This window comes from Coregonus clupeaformis, chromosome 15 (genome assembly GCF_020615455.1).
Source record: "Coregonus clupeaformis isolate EN_2021a chromosome 15, ASM2061545v1, whole genome shotgun sequence".
Classification (NCBI taxonomy): domain Eukaryota; kingdom Metazoa; phylum Chordata; class Actinopteri; order Salmoniformes; family Salmonidae; genus Coregonus; species Coregonus clupeaformis.
The window spans coordinates 15,232,850-15,250,543 of record NC_059206.1 but is presented as its reverse complement, the minus strand read 5'-3'; the positions used below and the strand labels follow the sequence as shown (position 1 = coordinate 15,250,543).

General features: G+C 44.5%; 1 protein-coding gene across 1 annotated transcript in view; it reads right to left on the bottom strand.

Moving 5' to 3' along the window:
- LOC121561530 overlaps positions 1 to 17,694 on the bottom strand; it is an 84,636-nt gene that overhangs the window by 44,594 nt on the left and 22,348 nt on the right. Inside the window, 3 exon segments of the mRNA XM_045225355.1 lie at positions 3,141 to 3,298; positions 7,630 to 7,713; positions 13,903 to 14,075. Coding sequence (XP_045081290.1) covers positions 3,141 to 3,298; positions 7,630 to 7,713; positions 13,903 to 14,075 — 415 coding nt within the window.

The window sequence follows — 17,694 nt, the reverse complement described above, 5'->3', positions numbered from 1 at the left end:
ATAAGAGCGTCTGCTAAATGACGTAAATGTAATATACTGTATTCTATACTATTCTACTGTATCTTAGTCTATGCAGCTCTGACATTGCTCGTCCATATATTTATATATATATTCTTAATTCCATTGCTTTACTTAGATTTGTGTGTTTTGGGTATATGTTGTGAAATTGTTAGATATTACTGCACTGTCGGAGCTAGAAACACAAGCATTTCGCTACACCCGCAATAACATCTGCTAAACACGTGTATGTGACCAATAAAATGTGATTTTGATTTGATTTCATCACTAAACCTGAAAAGACCTTTGTTAGAGTATGAGATGTATACAGATACAGATACAGAGACCCCATACTGTTTGAACTCAAGTCTGATACAGACACACTCCAGGGTAAAGTTTCCCCTAGGTACAGATCTAGGACCAGCTTCCCCTCCCCCAATCCTAACCTTAACCATTAGTAGGTATGGTCATCCTCTTCACAAGCGTTGGATCAAGTGAGAGAAAGAGAGACGGACAGACGGACAGATAGTTGCGGTCATTGCAGATAAAGGTGGCACATCCTGTTATTGAGTGTAAGGGGGCAATTACTTTTTCACACAGGGGAATTGGGTGTTAACTTTGTTAATTAAATAAACATCCTTTTTTTTTATTATTATTTGTAAACTCAGTTTTCCCCTTTATCTAATATTAGGTATTGGTTGAAGATCTGATAACATTCAGTATAGAAAATATACAATAAAGAAAATCAGAAAGGGGGCAAATACTTTTTCACGGCACTGTAGATAGAGAGATGGACAGACAGAGAGAAAGAGAGAGAGAGACATACCAATTAGGATCTGGCTAAAAATACTTGAATCAGTTATAGAACCCATTGCCCTTTATGGTTCTGAGGTCTGGGGTCCGCTCACCAACCAAGAATTCACAAAATGGGACAAACACCAAATTGAGACTCTGCATGCAGAATTCTGCAAAAACATCCTCCGTGTACAACGTAAAACACCAAATAATGCATGCAGAGCAGAATTAGGCCAATACCCGCTAATTATCAAAATCCAGAAAAGAGCCGTTAAATTCTATAACCACTTAAAAGGAAGCGATTCCCAAACCTTCCATAACAAAGCCATCACCTACAGAGAGATGATCTTGGAGAAGAGTCCCCTAAGTAAGCTTGTCCTAAGGCTCTGTTCACAAACACAAACAGACCCCACACAGCCCCAGGACAACAACAACAACAACACAACTAGACCCAACCAAATAATGAGAAAACAAAAAGAGAATTACTTGACACATTGGAAAGAACAAACAAAAAAACAGAGCAAACTAGAATGCTATGTGGCCCTAAACAGAGAGTACACAGTGGCAGAATACCTGACCACTGTGACTGACCCAAACTTAAGGAAAGCTTTGACTATGTACAGACTCAGTGAGCATAGCCTTGCTATTGAGAAAGGCCGCCGTAGGCAGACCTGGCTCTCAAGAGAAGACAGGCTATGTGCACACTGCCCACAAAATGAGGTGGAAACTGAGCTGCACTTCCTAACCTCCTGCCAAATGTATGACCATATTAGAGACACATATTTCCCTCAGATTACAGCGATCCACAAAGAATTTGAAAACAAACCCAATTTTGATAAACTCCCTTATCTACTGGGTGAAAAACCACAGTGTGCCATCACAGCTGCAAGATTTGTGACCTGTTGCCACAAGAAAAGGGGCAACCAGGGAAGAACAAACACCATTGTAAATACAACCCATATTTATGTTTATTTATTTTCCCATTTGTACTTTAACTATTTGCACATTGTTACAACACTGTATATATACATAATATGACATTTGAAATGTCTTTATTCTTTTGAAACTTCTGAGTGTAATGTTTACTGTTAATATTTATTGTTTATTTCACCTTTGTTTACTATCTACTTCACTTGCTTTGGCAATGTTAACACACGTTTCCCATGCCAATAAAGCCCTTAAATTGAATTGAATTGAATTGAGAGAGAGAGAGAGAGAGAGAGAGAGAGAGAGAGAGAGAGAGAGACACACAACCAAATAATGAGAAAACAAAAAGATAATTACTTGACACATTGGAAAGAATTAATAAAAAAAACTGAGCAAACTAGAAGAACAGAGCAAACTCCAAGCGCGCTGTCATGTGCCTTTTACAGAGGAGTGGCTTCCGTCTGGCCACTCTACCATAAAGGCCTGATTGGTGGAGTGCTGCAGAGATGGCTGTCCTTCTGGAAGGTTTTTGCTCTGACATGCACTGTCAACTGTGGGACCTTATATAGACAGGAGTGTGCCTTTCCAAATCATGTCCAATCAATTCAATTTACCACAGGTGGACTCCAATCAAGTTGTAGAAACATCTCAAGGATGATCAATGGAAACAGGATGCACCTGAGCTCAATTTCGAGTCTCATAGCAAAGGGTCTGAATACTTATGTAAATAAGGTATTTCTGTTTTTTATTTTTTATACACTGTCATTATGGGGTATTGTGTCTAGATTGATGAGGAAAACATTTAGAATAAGGCTGTAACGTAACAACATTTGGAAAAAGGGAAGGGGTCTGAAAACTTTCCGAATGCACTGTATTTCCCTCAGATTACACAGACCCACAAAGAATTTGAAAACAAACCCAATTTTGATCAACTCCATCACAGCAGCAAGATTTGTGACCTGTTGCCACAAGAAAAGGGCAACCAGTGAAGAACAAACACCATTGTAAAAACAACCCATATTTATGTTGATTTATTTTCCCTTTTGTACTTTAACTATTTGAACATTATATGACATTTGAAATGTCTTTATTCTTTTGGAACTTTTGTGAGTGTAATGTTTACTGTACATTTTTTTATTGTTTATTTCACTTTTGTTTATTATCTTTTTCACTTGCTTTGGCAATGTAAACATATGTTTCCCATGCCAATAAAACCCCTTACATTGAAATTGAAATTGAGAGAGAGAGCAGGGAGAGAGAGAGCGAGAGAGAGAGAGAGAGAGAGAGAGAGAGAGAGAGAGAGAGAGAGTAGGGAGCGAGAGCAAGAGCAAGAGACTATATATCAGAGACACAGTGACAACAGTGCCAGTCCTGGACAGTGACAGTGTGATTGGAAGCGTGACAGTGACAATGACAGTTACCTAGTGACGAGCACAGCCGTGTCCACAGGTGGAATGTCGTCCCTGCCCCCGGGCACGTAATTGTTGCCTAGGTAACGGGGGCCGCCATACTCCTCCCACTGCCACTGACAGAAGCTCTCCAGGGACCTTTCTCCGTGGTGGCCCACCTTCAGCCTGTCCTGTGGAGGAAACAGGAAAGGAGACAAGATAAGGAGATAAGGAAAGGCGATGAGGACATAATCTCTCCAGAGACCTCTCTCCGTGGTGGCCCACCTTCAGCCTGTCCTGTGGAGAAAACAGGACAGAGTCACACACAGGGTCCGGGAAGGAGACGTGGGAAGGAGACAAGGCATATAAACAAGGAGAAATAATAGAGGAGAATTGATAGGAGCTCTCCCAGGACCTCTCCCTCCCTGTGGAAAGAGGAGAAGGGACAAAAGCCCTTGTAGTAGGATGAAGTGTCCTCAAGAAAGCTGTCTGAAGGTCGGTTGAGCCTTTTCCAAGCTGGTCCTAGATCTGTGCATAAGGGCGACATCGACCCTGTAGCTTTGTTCTGGCACAGAGGTTGGTCGTAGTGACTTTCCTAATGGGACATTATATACAGTGTGATGTCACGAGAGGCTACACAGCTTTCAGCGGGATTGCTCAAGTAGTGCAAGGAGACCAGGTTCAACCAAAACAAGGATTTTATTAACGGTCTTGGGAAACTAACGAAAGTATAACACAATACTGTTCTCTGGTGGCTCTTAAGGGTTAACAGTTCAGGGATGTCTCTTCCACATCCAAAATCATAACTCTCCCTCGCTCAAATAACTTTTCCCCAGTCTTACTGTCTTCCACGTTGCAGCGAGTGGCCAACCCAGCAAAACGTCCTTCCAAATGTCCCACACGTATTTCCACAGGTGCATATATCCAAAGGTGAGTATTTCCCAAAGGTAAGTATCTCCAAATCCTTATATTCCTCATGGAAGTGGACGTGCAGCACTCTTGTCCTCCCCAGAGCCCAGGTTGGAGACTGTGTCTCTTCACTTCCCCCAACCTTCAGCTCATCAGCTCCTCATTTGTTCCAGCTGCGTGGGAAGATTGGCCATAGAGGGGTGGAGTTCCCGACCATACCAGCAGATGGAGCCATAGCTGTCTGGGTTTGCAGCCACCTCAGGGGGATGTAACGTCCCTCCAGGACACAGCCTCTCGTGACATCACACATCCCCCTCCTCGGGACCGACGTCCTCGTCGGGGTAAAGGCAGCGAAGAAGGCATCACGCCGGGAGAGGGCGTCCGCATTGCCGTGGTGCTTGCCAGCCTGCTCTCTCTTCAACTCCTCCACCTCTAGGACCAGGGACTCAGCCTCCTGTTGTCTCTCCTTGAGTTTCTTACTGAACGCATCAGCCTTGGTTTTAGCAGAGTTTAGCTTCTGTTGAGCAGCTTTCAGTTCCTTCTCTCTCTCTGCCTCCGCATTCTTCATCTTGTTCTCCAACACCTTGTACTTCTCCTCTGCCTTCTTCTGGACCTCCTTACTACTGCGCAGGGTCTCCTCACACTCCTCGATGGTCCTGCGCAGCCTCTCCAGCTCCCCCTGTTGCTTATGGAAGGAGCTCTGTTGGAGTTTAGCCTGGAGGATATCTAACTCTTCTGTCTTCATGTCTAACTGTTGCTTTAACAAACGATACCTCTCAGCGGTCCCCTTCAGACCAGACAGTTCTTTGTCCAGATTCTGTAGCTCCGTCTCTGTGTCGGTCTGGGCACCTGCCATCCCTATCAGAGCCCGGGCGGGAGTGAGTAATTCGGAGGATTGCACCGGAGCCTTCCCAGGATGAGTCTTGCCTCTCCGTTTCCGAGGTACTCGGGTTATCCTCTCCTGAGACTCTCTCCAGAGTGGGTAAAAGGCTGGGCAGTCTCGTCCAATTAGGACAGGGACGGGGAGGGAATCAACCACCCCCGCCGTCGTGTGTATGGTTCCCCGTGTGCTGGTCATTGTAAGTTCAGTAATGGGGTATTCTCTGGTGTCCCCATGGACACAGGAAACTGGGAGGACTTTCCCCGGGGTCAGACACGTTGGGCCCACCAAATCCTTACGCACCAGGGTGGCCCGGCTACCAGAATCCAGTAAGGCCTCCACATCATGGTGATTCACAGTTACCGGGCAGGTGGGGGGTCGATCTGGGCCGCCATCTACGACTCCCAAGAGCGAGGCAACACGGTGTGTGGGTGCTGAGCTGGAGGACTCCGCAGTGGGCATAGGTTCATCGGCTGGTTTCCCACACTGCCAGGAGATATGTCCCATCTCCCCACACCGGTAACACTGTCGAAGTTTCCCCCTCCTGGTGTACTCTTCTTGGACCCGCCTGGTTTCTGGCTCCCCCTGGAGCCGGGATAAGTCCTGACGTGGCTGGGTTCGAGACCTTGGGGGTCCTTTGGACGGGTTCTTCCCATTTGTGGTGGGGCCGCCCTCCTGGGGTCTTTTCGGGAAGCATTCAGCATCTCCGCTGTGGCCTGGTACTTTTCCACAGCTTCCACGGTCAGATCAGCCGTGGTCAAGGCCTGTTGACTGATGAACCGTTTTGCCTCATAAGGCAGGGCGCGTAGGTAACGATCCACCACAACGGCCTCCACCACCGCCGCTGCTGTATTCCTCTGCGGATCCAGCCATTTCCTTGCGATTCGGACAAGTTCATGCATCTGCGCCCGAGGAGGTTGGTCTGGTTGGAAGGTCCAGCTGTGAAAGCGCTGGGCCATACCAAACTTTGTGAGTCCATATCTGCTGAGGATCTCAGACTTCAGGGCATCATAGTCAGTAACCTGGTCAGGGCCCAGGTCCCGGACAGCATTCAGCGATTCCCCGGTTAGAAAGGGGGCTAACAGACCAACCCACTGTTGCTTGGGCCAGGCTTCCCTAGTGGCCGTGGCCTCAAATGCATGCAGGTATGCCTCAATGTCATCGGTAGCTCCCATCTTAGATATAAAGTCACTTGCCTTTATTGGGCGGGTATTTTGGACCACCCTCTGTCTCTGCAACTGCAATTCCTCTGCCTTCAGAAGGTTGGCTTTCTTTTGCTCCTCCAAGAGAGCCACGTTTACTTGCATCTGGGCTTGCTGGCCAGCAACAAGGGCTTTCAATATGTCCTCCATTTCAGTCGGCGGGGAGCCTACGGCCAACTTGGAAAACTGGGTGATCAAACCTTCGGTATCCTCCTCTGACATGCACTATTAACGCTTGAGCGTGCCCGTATTCTCCACCATCTGTGATGTCACGAGAGGCTACACAGCTTTCAGCGGGATTGCTCAAGTAGTGCAAGGAGACCAGGTTCAACCAAAACAAGGATTTTATTAACGGTCTTGGGAAACTAACGAAAGTATAACACAATACTGTTCTCTGGTGGCTCTTAAGGGTTAACAGTTCAGGGATGTCTCTTCCACATCCAAAATCATAACTCTCCCTCGCTCAAATAACTTTTCCCCAGTCTTACTGTCTTCCACGTTGCAGCGAGTGGCCAACCCAGCAAAACGTCCTTCCAAATGTCCCACACGTATTTCCACAGGTGCATATATCCAAAGGTGAGTATTTCCCAAAGGTAAGTATCTCCAAATCCTTATATTCCTCATGGAAGTGGACGTGCAGCACTCTTGTCCTCCCCAGAGCCCAGGTTGGAGACTGTGTCTCTTCACTTCCCCCAACCTTCAGCTCATCAGCTCCTCATTTGTTCCAGCTGCGTGGGAAGATTGGCCATAGAGGGGTGGAGTTCCCGACCATACCAGCAGATGGAGCCATAGCTGTCTGGGTTTGCAGCCACCTCAGGGGGATGTAACGTCCCTCCAGGACACAGCCTCTCGTGACATCACAACAGTAATATTATTGAGGTATAAAGCCCTGCTGAGGGTGTAGGGTGAAGTTCCCCCTAAACACTGATTTCTGGTCAATTATAGTTTTTCACCACTAATGATTAAGTTTAGGATTGGGGGAGGGGAAGCTGATCCTAGATCTGAACTAGGGGAAACTTCACCCCGGAGCCGTGCTGAGGGAGTTTAGGGAGAGATAGCTATTTAAAGATGCTGAACCCAAACACGTTATTATACTGACTCTTATCAGTACTGCTCTGCCGAGATCCACACACACACACACACACTTGACACCAATTTAGACTGGCTATCCGGGGCCCTGTTAGAGTAGAGAGATAAATCAATTAGGATGGGGAAAACAGTGGGAAACTCTCTCACATACACACACACGCACAAACACATTCCTTCTCTTTTTCTCTCTCTGTCTCTCTCTCACTCTCTCTCTTTCTCACACATACACATGCACACACACACACACGCACGCATGCATGCACGCACATACACACAGAGGATACATTACAAGTCCTGAGGCCAATGATAAAACTATGTAGAAAAACAGTTGGGTGAGCCCTGAATCTTCAACGACTTAGTATGTGGGGGTCAGAAGGTTCAAGAGAGGTCATGGAAAGTCAAAGAAGTCAAAGAAGGTCAAAGGTTTGAGGTCAGAACTTACTGGGCGGTTGTGGAGCAGGACCAGCTTGGTGACCCGTATGTTGATTCTGACGCCCAGAGTCTTGCTGTTAAACATGTTGTACACCTGCAAGAGTATCGCCCATATTATCATCATCATCATCATCATCATCATTTAAATCAACAATTAATCAACAATTAACATTACTAACAATCATTTGTTAGTGTACTTCAGTGTACTTAATTAACCAATAGTAACAATCCTTTACGAGCCTATACTTCACTGATACACCCAAACTAAACAGCTGATATGAGTGTTGAAGGTGGTGTAGCCCATATGGCTCTGGTCAAAAGTAGTGCACTATGTAGGGAATAAGGTACCATTTGGGACGTACAGTTGAAGTCGGAAGTTTACATACACTTAGGTTGGAGTCATTAAAACTTGTTTTTCAACCACTCCACAAGTTTTTTGTTAACAAACGATAGTTTTGGCAAGTCGGTTAGGACATCTACTTTGTGCATTTTTCCAACAATTGTTTACAGACAGATTATTTCACTTATAATTCACTGTATCACAATTCCAGTGGGTCAGAAGTTTACATACACTAAGTTGACTGTGCCTTTAAACAGCTTGGAAAATTCCAGTAAATTATGTCATGGATTTAGAAGCTTCTGATAGGCTAATTGACATAATTTCAGTCAATTGGAGGTGTACCTGTGGATGTATTTCAAGGCCTACCTTCAAACTCAGTGCCTCTTTGCTTGACATCATGGGAAAATCAAAAGAAATCAGCCAAGACCTCAGAATAATATTTGTAGACCTCCACAAGTCTGGTTCATCCTTGGGAGCAATTTCCAAACGCCTGAAGGTACCACGTTCATCTGTACAAACAATAGTACGCAAGTATAAACACCATGGGACCACGCAGCCGTCATACCGCTCAGGAAGGAGACACGTTCTGTCTCCGAGAGATGAACGTGCTTTGGTGCGAAAAGTGCAAATCAGTCCCAGAACAACAGCAAAGGACCTTGTGAAGATGCTGGAGGAAACAGGTACAAAAGTATCTATATCCACAGTAAAACGAGTCCTATTTCGACATAACCTGAAAGGCCGCTCAGCAAGGAAGAAGCCACTGCTCCAAAACCGCCATAAAAAAGCCAGACTACGGTTTGCAACTGCACATGAGGACAAAGATCATACTTTTTGGAGAAATGTCCTCTGGTCTGATGAAACAAAAATAGAACTGTTTGGCCATAATGACCATCGTTATGTTTGGAGGAAAAAGGGGGATGCTTGCAAGCCAAAGAACACCATCCCAACCGTGAAGAACGGGGTTCGCAGCATCATGCTGTGGGGGTGCTTTGCTGCATGAGGGACTGGTGCACTTCACAAAATAGATGGCATCATGAGGAAGGAAAATAATGTTGATATATTGAAGCAACATCTCAAGACATCAGTCGGGAAGTTAAAGCTTGGTCGCAAATGGGTCTTCCAAATGGACAATGTTGTGGCAAAATGGCTTAAGGACAACAAAGTCAAGGTTTTGGAGTGGCCATCACAAATCCCTGACCTCAGTCCTATAGAAAATGTGTGGGCAGAACTGAAAAAGCGTGTGCGAGCAAGGAGGCCTACAAACCTGACTCGGTTACACCAGCTCTGTCAGGAGGAATGGGCCAAAATTCACCCAACTTATTGTGGGAAGCTTGTGGAAGGCTACCCAAAACGTTTGACCCAAGTTAAACCATTTAAAGGCAATGCTACCAAATACAAATTGAGTGTATGTAAACTTCTGACCCACTGGGAATGTGATGAATGAAATAAAAGCTGAAATAAATAATTCTCTCTACTATTATTCTGACATTTCACATTCTTCAAATAAAGTGGTGATCCTAACTGACCTAAGACAAGGAATTATTACTATGATTAAATGTCAGGAATTGTGAAAATCTGAGTTAAAATCTATTTGGCTAAGGTGTATGTAAACTTCCGACTTCAACTGTATCCCCTGTGTTTCCTACATGGTGGATGGTTAGTTGCTGATTTCTTGCGGGTCGCAGCTTGACCAGGGCTTGCTAAAAAACATTGGTTTTGTGCCAATAATCACCCAAGTAATCATTTGAAAACGGGCTTGGAATCCATCATAGTCAAGACAATAGAAGACGACCACACTACTCGATAGAAGACGACCACACTACTCAATAGAAGACAACCACACTACTCAATAGAAGACGACCACACTACTCAATAGAAGACGACCACACTACTCGATAGAAGACGACCACACTACTCGATAGAAGACGACCACACTACTCGATAGAAGACGACCACACTACTCAATAGAAGACGATCACACTACTCAATAGAAGACGATCACACTACTCAATAGAAGACGATCACACTACTCAATAGAAGACGACCACACTTCTTGATAGAAGACGACCACACTACTCAATAGAAGACGACCACACTACTCAATAGAAGACGACCACACTACTCGATAGAAGATGACCACAGGTGATAAGGGTAGGTAACAACACATCTGCCACAATGATCCTCAACACGGGGACCCCTCAGGGGTCCGTGCTCAGTCCCCTCCTGTACTCTCTGTTCACCCATGACTGCATGGCCAGGCACGACTCCAACACCATCATTAAGTTTGCCGACGACACAACAGTGGTAGGCCTGATCACCGACAACGATGAGACAGCCTATAGGGAGGAGGTCAGAGACCTGGCCGTGTGGTGCCAGGATAACATCTCCCTCAATGTGACCAAGACAAAGGAGATGATTGTGGACTACAGGAAAAAAAAGAGGACTGAGCACGCCCCCATTCTCATTGACGGGGCTGTAGTGGAACAGGTTGAGAGCTTCAAGTTCCTTGGTGTCCACATCACCAACGAACTATCATGGTCCAAACACACCAAGACAGTCGTGAAGACGGCACGACAAAGCCTATTCCCCCTCAGGAGACTGAAAAGATTTGGCATGGTTCCTCAGATCCTCAAAAATTATACAGCTGCACCATCGAGAGCATCCTGACTGGTTGCATCACCGCCTGGTATGGCAACTGCTTGGCCTCCGACCTCAAGGCACTACAGAGGGTAGTGTGTACGGCCCAGTACATCACTGGGGCCAAGCTTCCTGCCATCCAGGACCTCTATTCTAGGCGGTGTAAGAGGAAGGCCCTCAAAATTGTCAAAGACTCCAGCCACCCTAGTCATAGACTGTTCTCTCTGCTACCGCACGGCAAGCGGTACCGGAGTGCCAAGTATAGGTCAAAAAAAGACTTCTCAACAGCTTCTACCCCCAAGCCATAAGACTCCTGAACAGCTAATCATGGCTACCCGGACTATTTGCACTGCCCCCCCACCCCATCTTTTTACCGCACGGCAAGCGGTACCGGAGTGCCAAGTCTAGGTCCAAAAGACTTCTCAACAGCTGCTACCCCCAAGCCATAAGACTCCTGAACAGCTAATCATGGCTACCCGGACTATTTGCACTGCCACCCCACCCCACCCCCCACCTCATCTTTTTACGCTGCTGCTACTCTGTTAATTATTTACGCATAGTCACTTTAACTATACCCACATGTACATATTACTTCAACTACCTCAACTAGCCGGTGCCCCGCACACTGTCTCTCTGTCTCTGTACTCTGACTAAAGCTGGTAATCTACTGTGGTAATGAAGTTAAGGCAGCAGCAGTTGAGCCTAGAGCAGAACTGGCAAGAAAAGACACACACACACAAATCTACTTTGTTTTCTTTCTAAAAATGACCACACGGCCAGTAAACAAACGACTATGAAACATGTAAAATAATGATTTAATTGACATTGATCTGAAAACACCAAGGTAGAGTTACTTCACAAGATCGACTGAATTATAATACAATTCTGTGTCCAAATCTCAACCCAAAAACTCCACATTAAAATGTTCATAGATGACAGAAGCTTATAAAACATAATTTAAATAATACATAGGCCTACATATTGAGACAATGTTACATTTCTGAGACCGAAAAACGGTTAAGAGTGTTGGGCCAGAAACCGAAAGGTCGCTTGTTCGAATCCCTGATCCGGATAGGTAGAAATATCTGCCGTTCTGCCCTTGAACAACACAGTTACCCCCAAACAACAACTGCTCCACAGGTGCCAATGACGTGGACGTCAATTAAGGCAGCCCCCCGCACCTCTCTGATTCAGAGGGGTTGGGTTAAATGCAGTTGTGCAACTGACTAGGTAACCCCTTTTCCTTCCCCACATACATAGTCCAAATCAGTCTCTCTCAGCTCAGAAGATCTTCCAAAATGTTTTCAAAAGGAGATTACATAGAAAACTGTGTCTGTGACTGTAAAATAACAAAGTGGATTATCTCCCAACCCAGTAGACTGGCCAAACACACCAAGCATCCCAAATGGCACCCTATTCCACAGGAGGCTGCTGAGGGGAGTTCTGGCAGTGACTGTAGTTACCAGACTCTTTTCAAGAAATCATTTTCCAGGATATTTCCAGTTCTTCTCAGGTTTTTACCAGGCCATACACAACCTCACCAGTTATCAACAAACTCACTAGTTATCAAACACAACTCACTAGTTCTCACCAATTAACCCCTTAATTAGTTATGGGGTTAATTGGAAGAAGCACCTTCAATCTACAAAGATCTACTAGTGTATTATAGTGCTTCCCCCACTTGATATGTTCTATACAAATCCCTAGTTGTTTGTTTTTGAGGCTGTTTCCCTTTCTGATTCTTCTTCTTATATGGTTAACCTGGAGCTATTTCCACAGTGTACTGTGAAGGTATGACCAGGGAGTATGCCTGCCAATGAAAACTGACTCTGCCTCCCTCTCTCCCCTGCCCAGACCTTGGCTGGCTGTACTGCTGTGTTGATCTCTCTCCAACAGTTCTGCCTCCCTCTCTCCCCTGCCCAGACCTTGGCTGGCTGTACTGCTGTGTTGATCTCTCTCCAACAGCTCTGCCTCGGAACGTTGTTTAAGCAGTTGGCTTATCACCCTCTCCCTCCTCTCCCTCCCTCCTTTCCTCCTGTCTCTCTTCTCTCTCGCCATCCTTCCTTCACTAATGCCTTTTCCCCCCTCTCTCTCTCTCTCTCTCTCTCTCTCTCTCTCTCTCTCTCTCTCTCTCTCTCTCTCTCTCTCTCTCTCTCTCTCTCTCTCTCTCTCTCTCTCTCTCTCTCTCTCTCTCTCTCTCTCTCTCTCTCTCTCTCTCTCTCTCTCTCTCTCTCTCTCTCGCTCTCTCTCTCTCTCTCTCTCTCTCTCTCTCTCTCTCTCTCTCTCTCTCTCTCTGTGTCTCCCTCCCTCCTCTTTCCCCCTCTGGCCTGTTGCTCTCCTGCCCAAGTCATTGTTGGACTGCCTCTCCAACATTTCTGTCTGTGAGCAACCTGCCTACCCCTCTCCCTCTCTCCCTCCTCTCTCAACCTCCCCCCTTGGCTCTTGCCTACCACACTCGCATACCCTCTCTCCCTCTTCTCTCTTACCCTCCCTCCCTCCTCTCCTCTTGTCTATCCCCCCCTCTGGTTTCTTGCTCTGCTGCCCAAGTCACTGTTGGGCTCTAACTGCTCTGCCCTGTGAGCAGCAGGTTGAATCAGTTGGCTGTTCAGGGAGTTTTAATGAGAAACTGTAGGGTGAGAAACACAGGCTGAGTCCCAAATGGCACCCTACATAGTGCACTACTTTTGATCAGGGCCCATAGGTAGTGTACTATGTAGGGAATAGGGTGCCATTTCGGACGGACATAGAGAAACAGCAGTTCAGTTCTCTGGTACTGGCTGGTCTCTAGGAGCTAAACCAGCTAGCACAAAGCCAAGAGAAACATGGGAGGTGGCATCGTCAAAATGGAGCATGTTAACGTGTCTTTAACCTTTCAAACATGGTAGTGAGCCGCTCAACAGCGTGTCTAAAACTCAAAGGCTTAATCAGACCTAAAATCCCCAGAAGTCCCCACAAGGATAGTAAAACAAGGACAATTCTCCCTGGTGGGGACATTTCCCACGTCCCCATGAAGACGAAGGCTATTTTAAACTTAGGGGTTAGGGTTACAATTAGGGTTAGGGTTACAATTCTGGTTAGGGTAAGGGTAAGGGGTTAGTGGTTAGGTTTAGGGTTAGGGTTAGGGTTAAGGTTAGGGTTATGGTAAGGGTTAGGGTTAGGGTTAGGGAAAATAGGATTTTGAATGTAAATTAATTTTAGGTCCCCACGAGGATAGAAGAACATAATGTGTGTGTGTGTGCGTGTGTGTATGCATATGCGTGTGTGTGTTCATGTATGCATGCATATGAGCGTGTCAAGCATCCTTACCATGTTCATGACGGTGAGCAGGAATCTCTGCGCGGCCTCCGCCCCGTGGTACTGCACCATGTCTGAGTCTGCCACCACCACAGTCTCCACCGTATACAACCCGTTCAGATGGATGGCGTTCCTCCTTCCACGGCCCTCCTCCACTCCTTTTTGCCTCATCTCCTTCTTCCTCACTAGCACAGGGGACAGAGACACATAGATGATTGATTATTCATTGCTGTTCCAACATAGTGGAAAATGGTTAGCCTTGTTCCAGATCACACCAAACCACTAGGAGTTTGCAAGACAGCACAAACAGATGTGGTACCAGGCTAGGTCTACTGCATCTTAACAAGACAACACAACAGATGTGGTACCAGGCTAGGTCTACTGCATCTTAACAAGACAACACAACAGATGTGGTACCAGGCTAGGTTTGTACCAGGCTTACTGCATCTTAACAAAACAACACAACATATGTGGTACCAGGCTAGGTTTACTGCATCTTAACAAGACAACACAACAGATGTGGTACCAGGCTAGGTCTACTGCATCTTAACAAGACAACACAACAGATGTGGTACCAGGCTAGGCTTACTGCATCTTAACAAAACAACACAACATATGTGGTACCAGGCTAGGTTTACTGCATCTTAACAAAACAACACAACATATGTGGTACCAGGCTAGGTTTACTGCATCTTAACAAGCCAAGCTGACAGGGACAATAACAGAGACAACGGCAGCTAGACATTCCTTTATGCAGTCGTTGAGCTAAATAATCCCTTATAGATACTTTGATTTGGGCATGACGTCTGTTCGTTTTGGGTTAGAAAATGCTTAATAAGTTAGCGGTTGGTAACAATAGCAAGGTCAACAAAACCAGTGTGAAGCGCATCTCTCCATGACTGGAAACACATAAGGAAACACCTTTAATAATTGGGTGATTTGGGTGAACTAACCCTTTAAGTACCGATGGACAACAGACAGATAAAGAGACGGGCAGATAAAATAATGTGGTGCCATGAAGTTTCTCTCTCTCTCACACAAACACACTTCTCTCTACTTCTACTCTCCCTGTGCTTTAACTTCCTCCAGTCCTCTACAAGATACCACCACCATCACATACTCTATGACCATAACTTCTATTAGTCCTAACCATCCCAAATGAAATAGCTTCAGTACTCTAACCAGTGTTATGAGAACAAGGCAGGGGCTGGCCCATTCGCTAAGTCGTTCCAGACTCAATGGGATCTCTAATGTCTTCCATTGGAAAGAAAAGGAACAGCTAGTTTACATAAGAATGGTGGAATAAACAATGGTCAAACCACTGCAGCGGCAACAGGACTTAATGGAACACATTAAAGGGGCAATCTGCAGTTCAAACAACAAGAAAGTGGTCAACCCGTCACTGATTTGGTAAAACAGCTGAGGGAGGGGGCTGGAGAAATGTAACCACTGTCAAATTCATAGACAGAGGTATGGATGCAAGGACTGACCATCCATGAGATACAATTTTTAGTTTTTCCTATGTTTTGAGGCTATACAGTATTTGTTTACAATTACATTGTTTTCAAACAATTGAGTAAAACAAGCTTATATTTTGGGTTGTGATGGGGTACAACAGTTGAACTAAGCTTATAAAACATTTATAAGATATATTCTTAAACAATCTATGGGTATGTTAAATTGTAAAAGACTGAACTTCCCCTTTAAGGAGGACTCGTTGCATACACTAACTTCGGTTCTCGTCAGAGATGCATGGTTAACTAAAGCCTTAGTGCTGTAGCACCACCTCAAGCAAAACTGTGTGAGAGACCTTAGTAACAACAGATTGGGTAACACTATCTTAAAGCCAACCGTCATAATACATTATGATGTGGTTAATGCATTATATGATGTGGTTATAATGCATCATGATGTGGTCAATACATTATGATGCGGTTAATGCATTATGATGTGGTTATAATGCATCATGATGTGGTTAATGCATTATGATGTGGTCAATACATTATGGTGTAGTTATAATGCATTATGATGTGGTCAATGCATTATGATGTGGTTATAATGCATTATGATGTGGTTATAATGCATTATGATGTGGTCAATGCATTATGATGTGGTTATAATGCACCATGATGTGGTTATAATGCATTATGATGTGGTTATAATGTATTATGATGTGGTTATAATGTATTATGATGTGGTTATAATGTATTATGATGTGGTTATAATGCATTATGATGTGGTTATAATGCATTATTATGTGGTTATAATGCATTATGATGTGGTTATAATGCATTATGATGTGGTCAATGCATTACGATGTGGTTATAATACATTATGATGTGGTTATAATGCATTATGATGTGGTTATAATGCATTACGATGTGGTTATAATGCATTATAGAGCATGGATGGTCTTCTTATAAAGTCTTACTATCATCTCATAATGATCATGCTCCTTAGTCTCCTGAGTGGCGCAGTGGTCTAAGGCACTGCATCGCAGTGCTAGCTGTGCCACTAGAGATCCTGGTTCGAATCCAGGCTCTGTCGTAGCCGGCCGTGACCGGGAGACCCATGGGGTGGAGCGCAATTGGCCCAGCGTCGTCCATGGTAGGGGAGGGAATGGCCGGCAGGGATGTAGCTCAGTTGATAGAGCATGGTGTTTGCAACGCCAGGGTTGTGGGTTTGATTCCCACAGGGGGTATGAAAAAATATATATAATGTAAGTCGCTCTGGATAAGAGCGTCTGCTAAATGACGTAAATGTAAATGTTAATGTAAAAAAAAAAAATCAGTCCATTGAAAAATTGTAGCACAGATTACAAGCCATATAATAAGGCTTATAAAGTTGAACTAAGCTTATAAAACATTTATAAGATATATTCTTAAACAATCTATGGGTATGTTAAATTGTAAAAGACTGAACTTCCCCTTTAAGGAGGTCTCGTTGCATACACTAACTTCGGTTCTCGTCAGAGATGCATGGTTAACTAAAGCCTTAGCACCACCTCAAGCAAAACTGTGTGAGAGACCTTAGTAACAACAGATTGGGTAACACTACCTTAAAGCCAACCGTCATAATGCATTATGATGCGGTTAATGCATTATGATGTGGTTATAATGCATCATGATGTGGTTAATGCATTACGATGTGGTTATAATGCATTATGATGTGGTCAATGCATTATGATGCGGTTAATGCATTATGATGTGGTCAATACATTATGATGTAGTTATAATGCATTATGATGTGGTCAATGCATTATGATGTGGTTATAATGCATTATGATGTGGTTATAATGCATTATGATGTGGTCAATGCATTATGATGTGGTTATAATGCACCATGATGCGGATAATGCATTATGATGTGGTTATAATGCATCATGATGCGGATCATGCATTATGATGTGGTTATAATGCATTATGATGTGGTTATAATGCATCATGATGTGGTTAATGCATTATGATGTGGTTATAATGCATTATGATGTGGTCAATGCATTATGATGTGGTTAATACATTATGATGTGGTTATAATGCATTACGATGTGGTTATAATGCATTATAGAGCATGGATGGTCTTCTTATAAAGTCTTACTATCATCTCATAATGATCATGCTCCTAAAAAAAAATCAGTCCGTTGATTAATTTTTACCTGATCACAATGTAAATTCACATGCAGGTCCCTAGCTTCCTATGGACCCTGATCAAAAGTAGTGTGCTATATGCAATTTCAGACGCATCCTACACTGATGATGTTGGCGACACGATTGTTCCTGACTCAGTAGATCAATACTCATGATT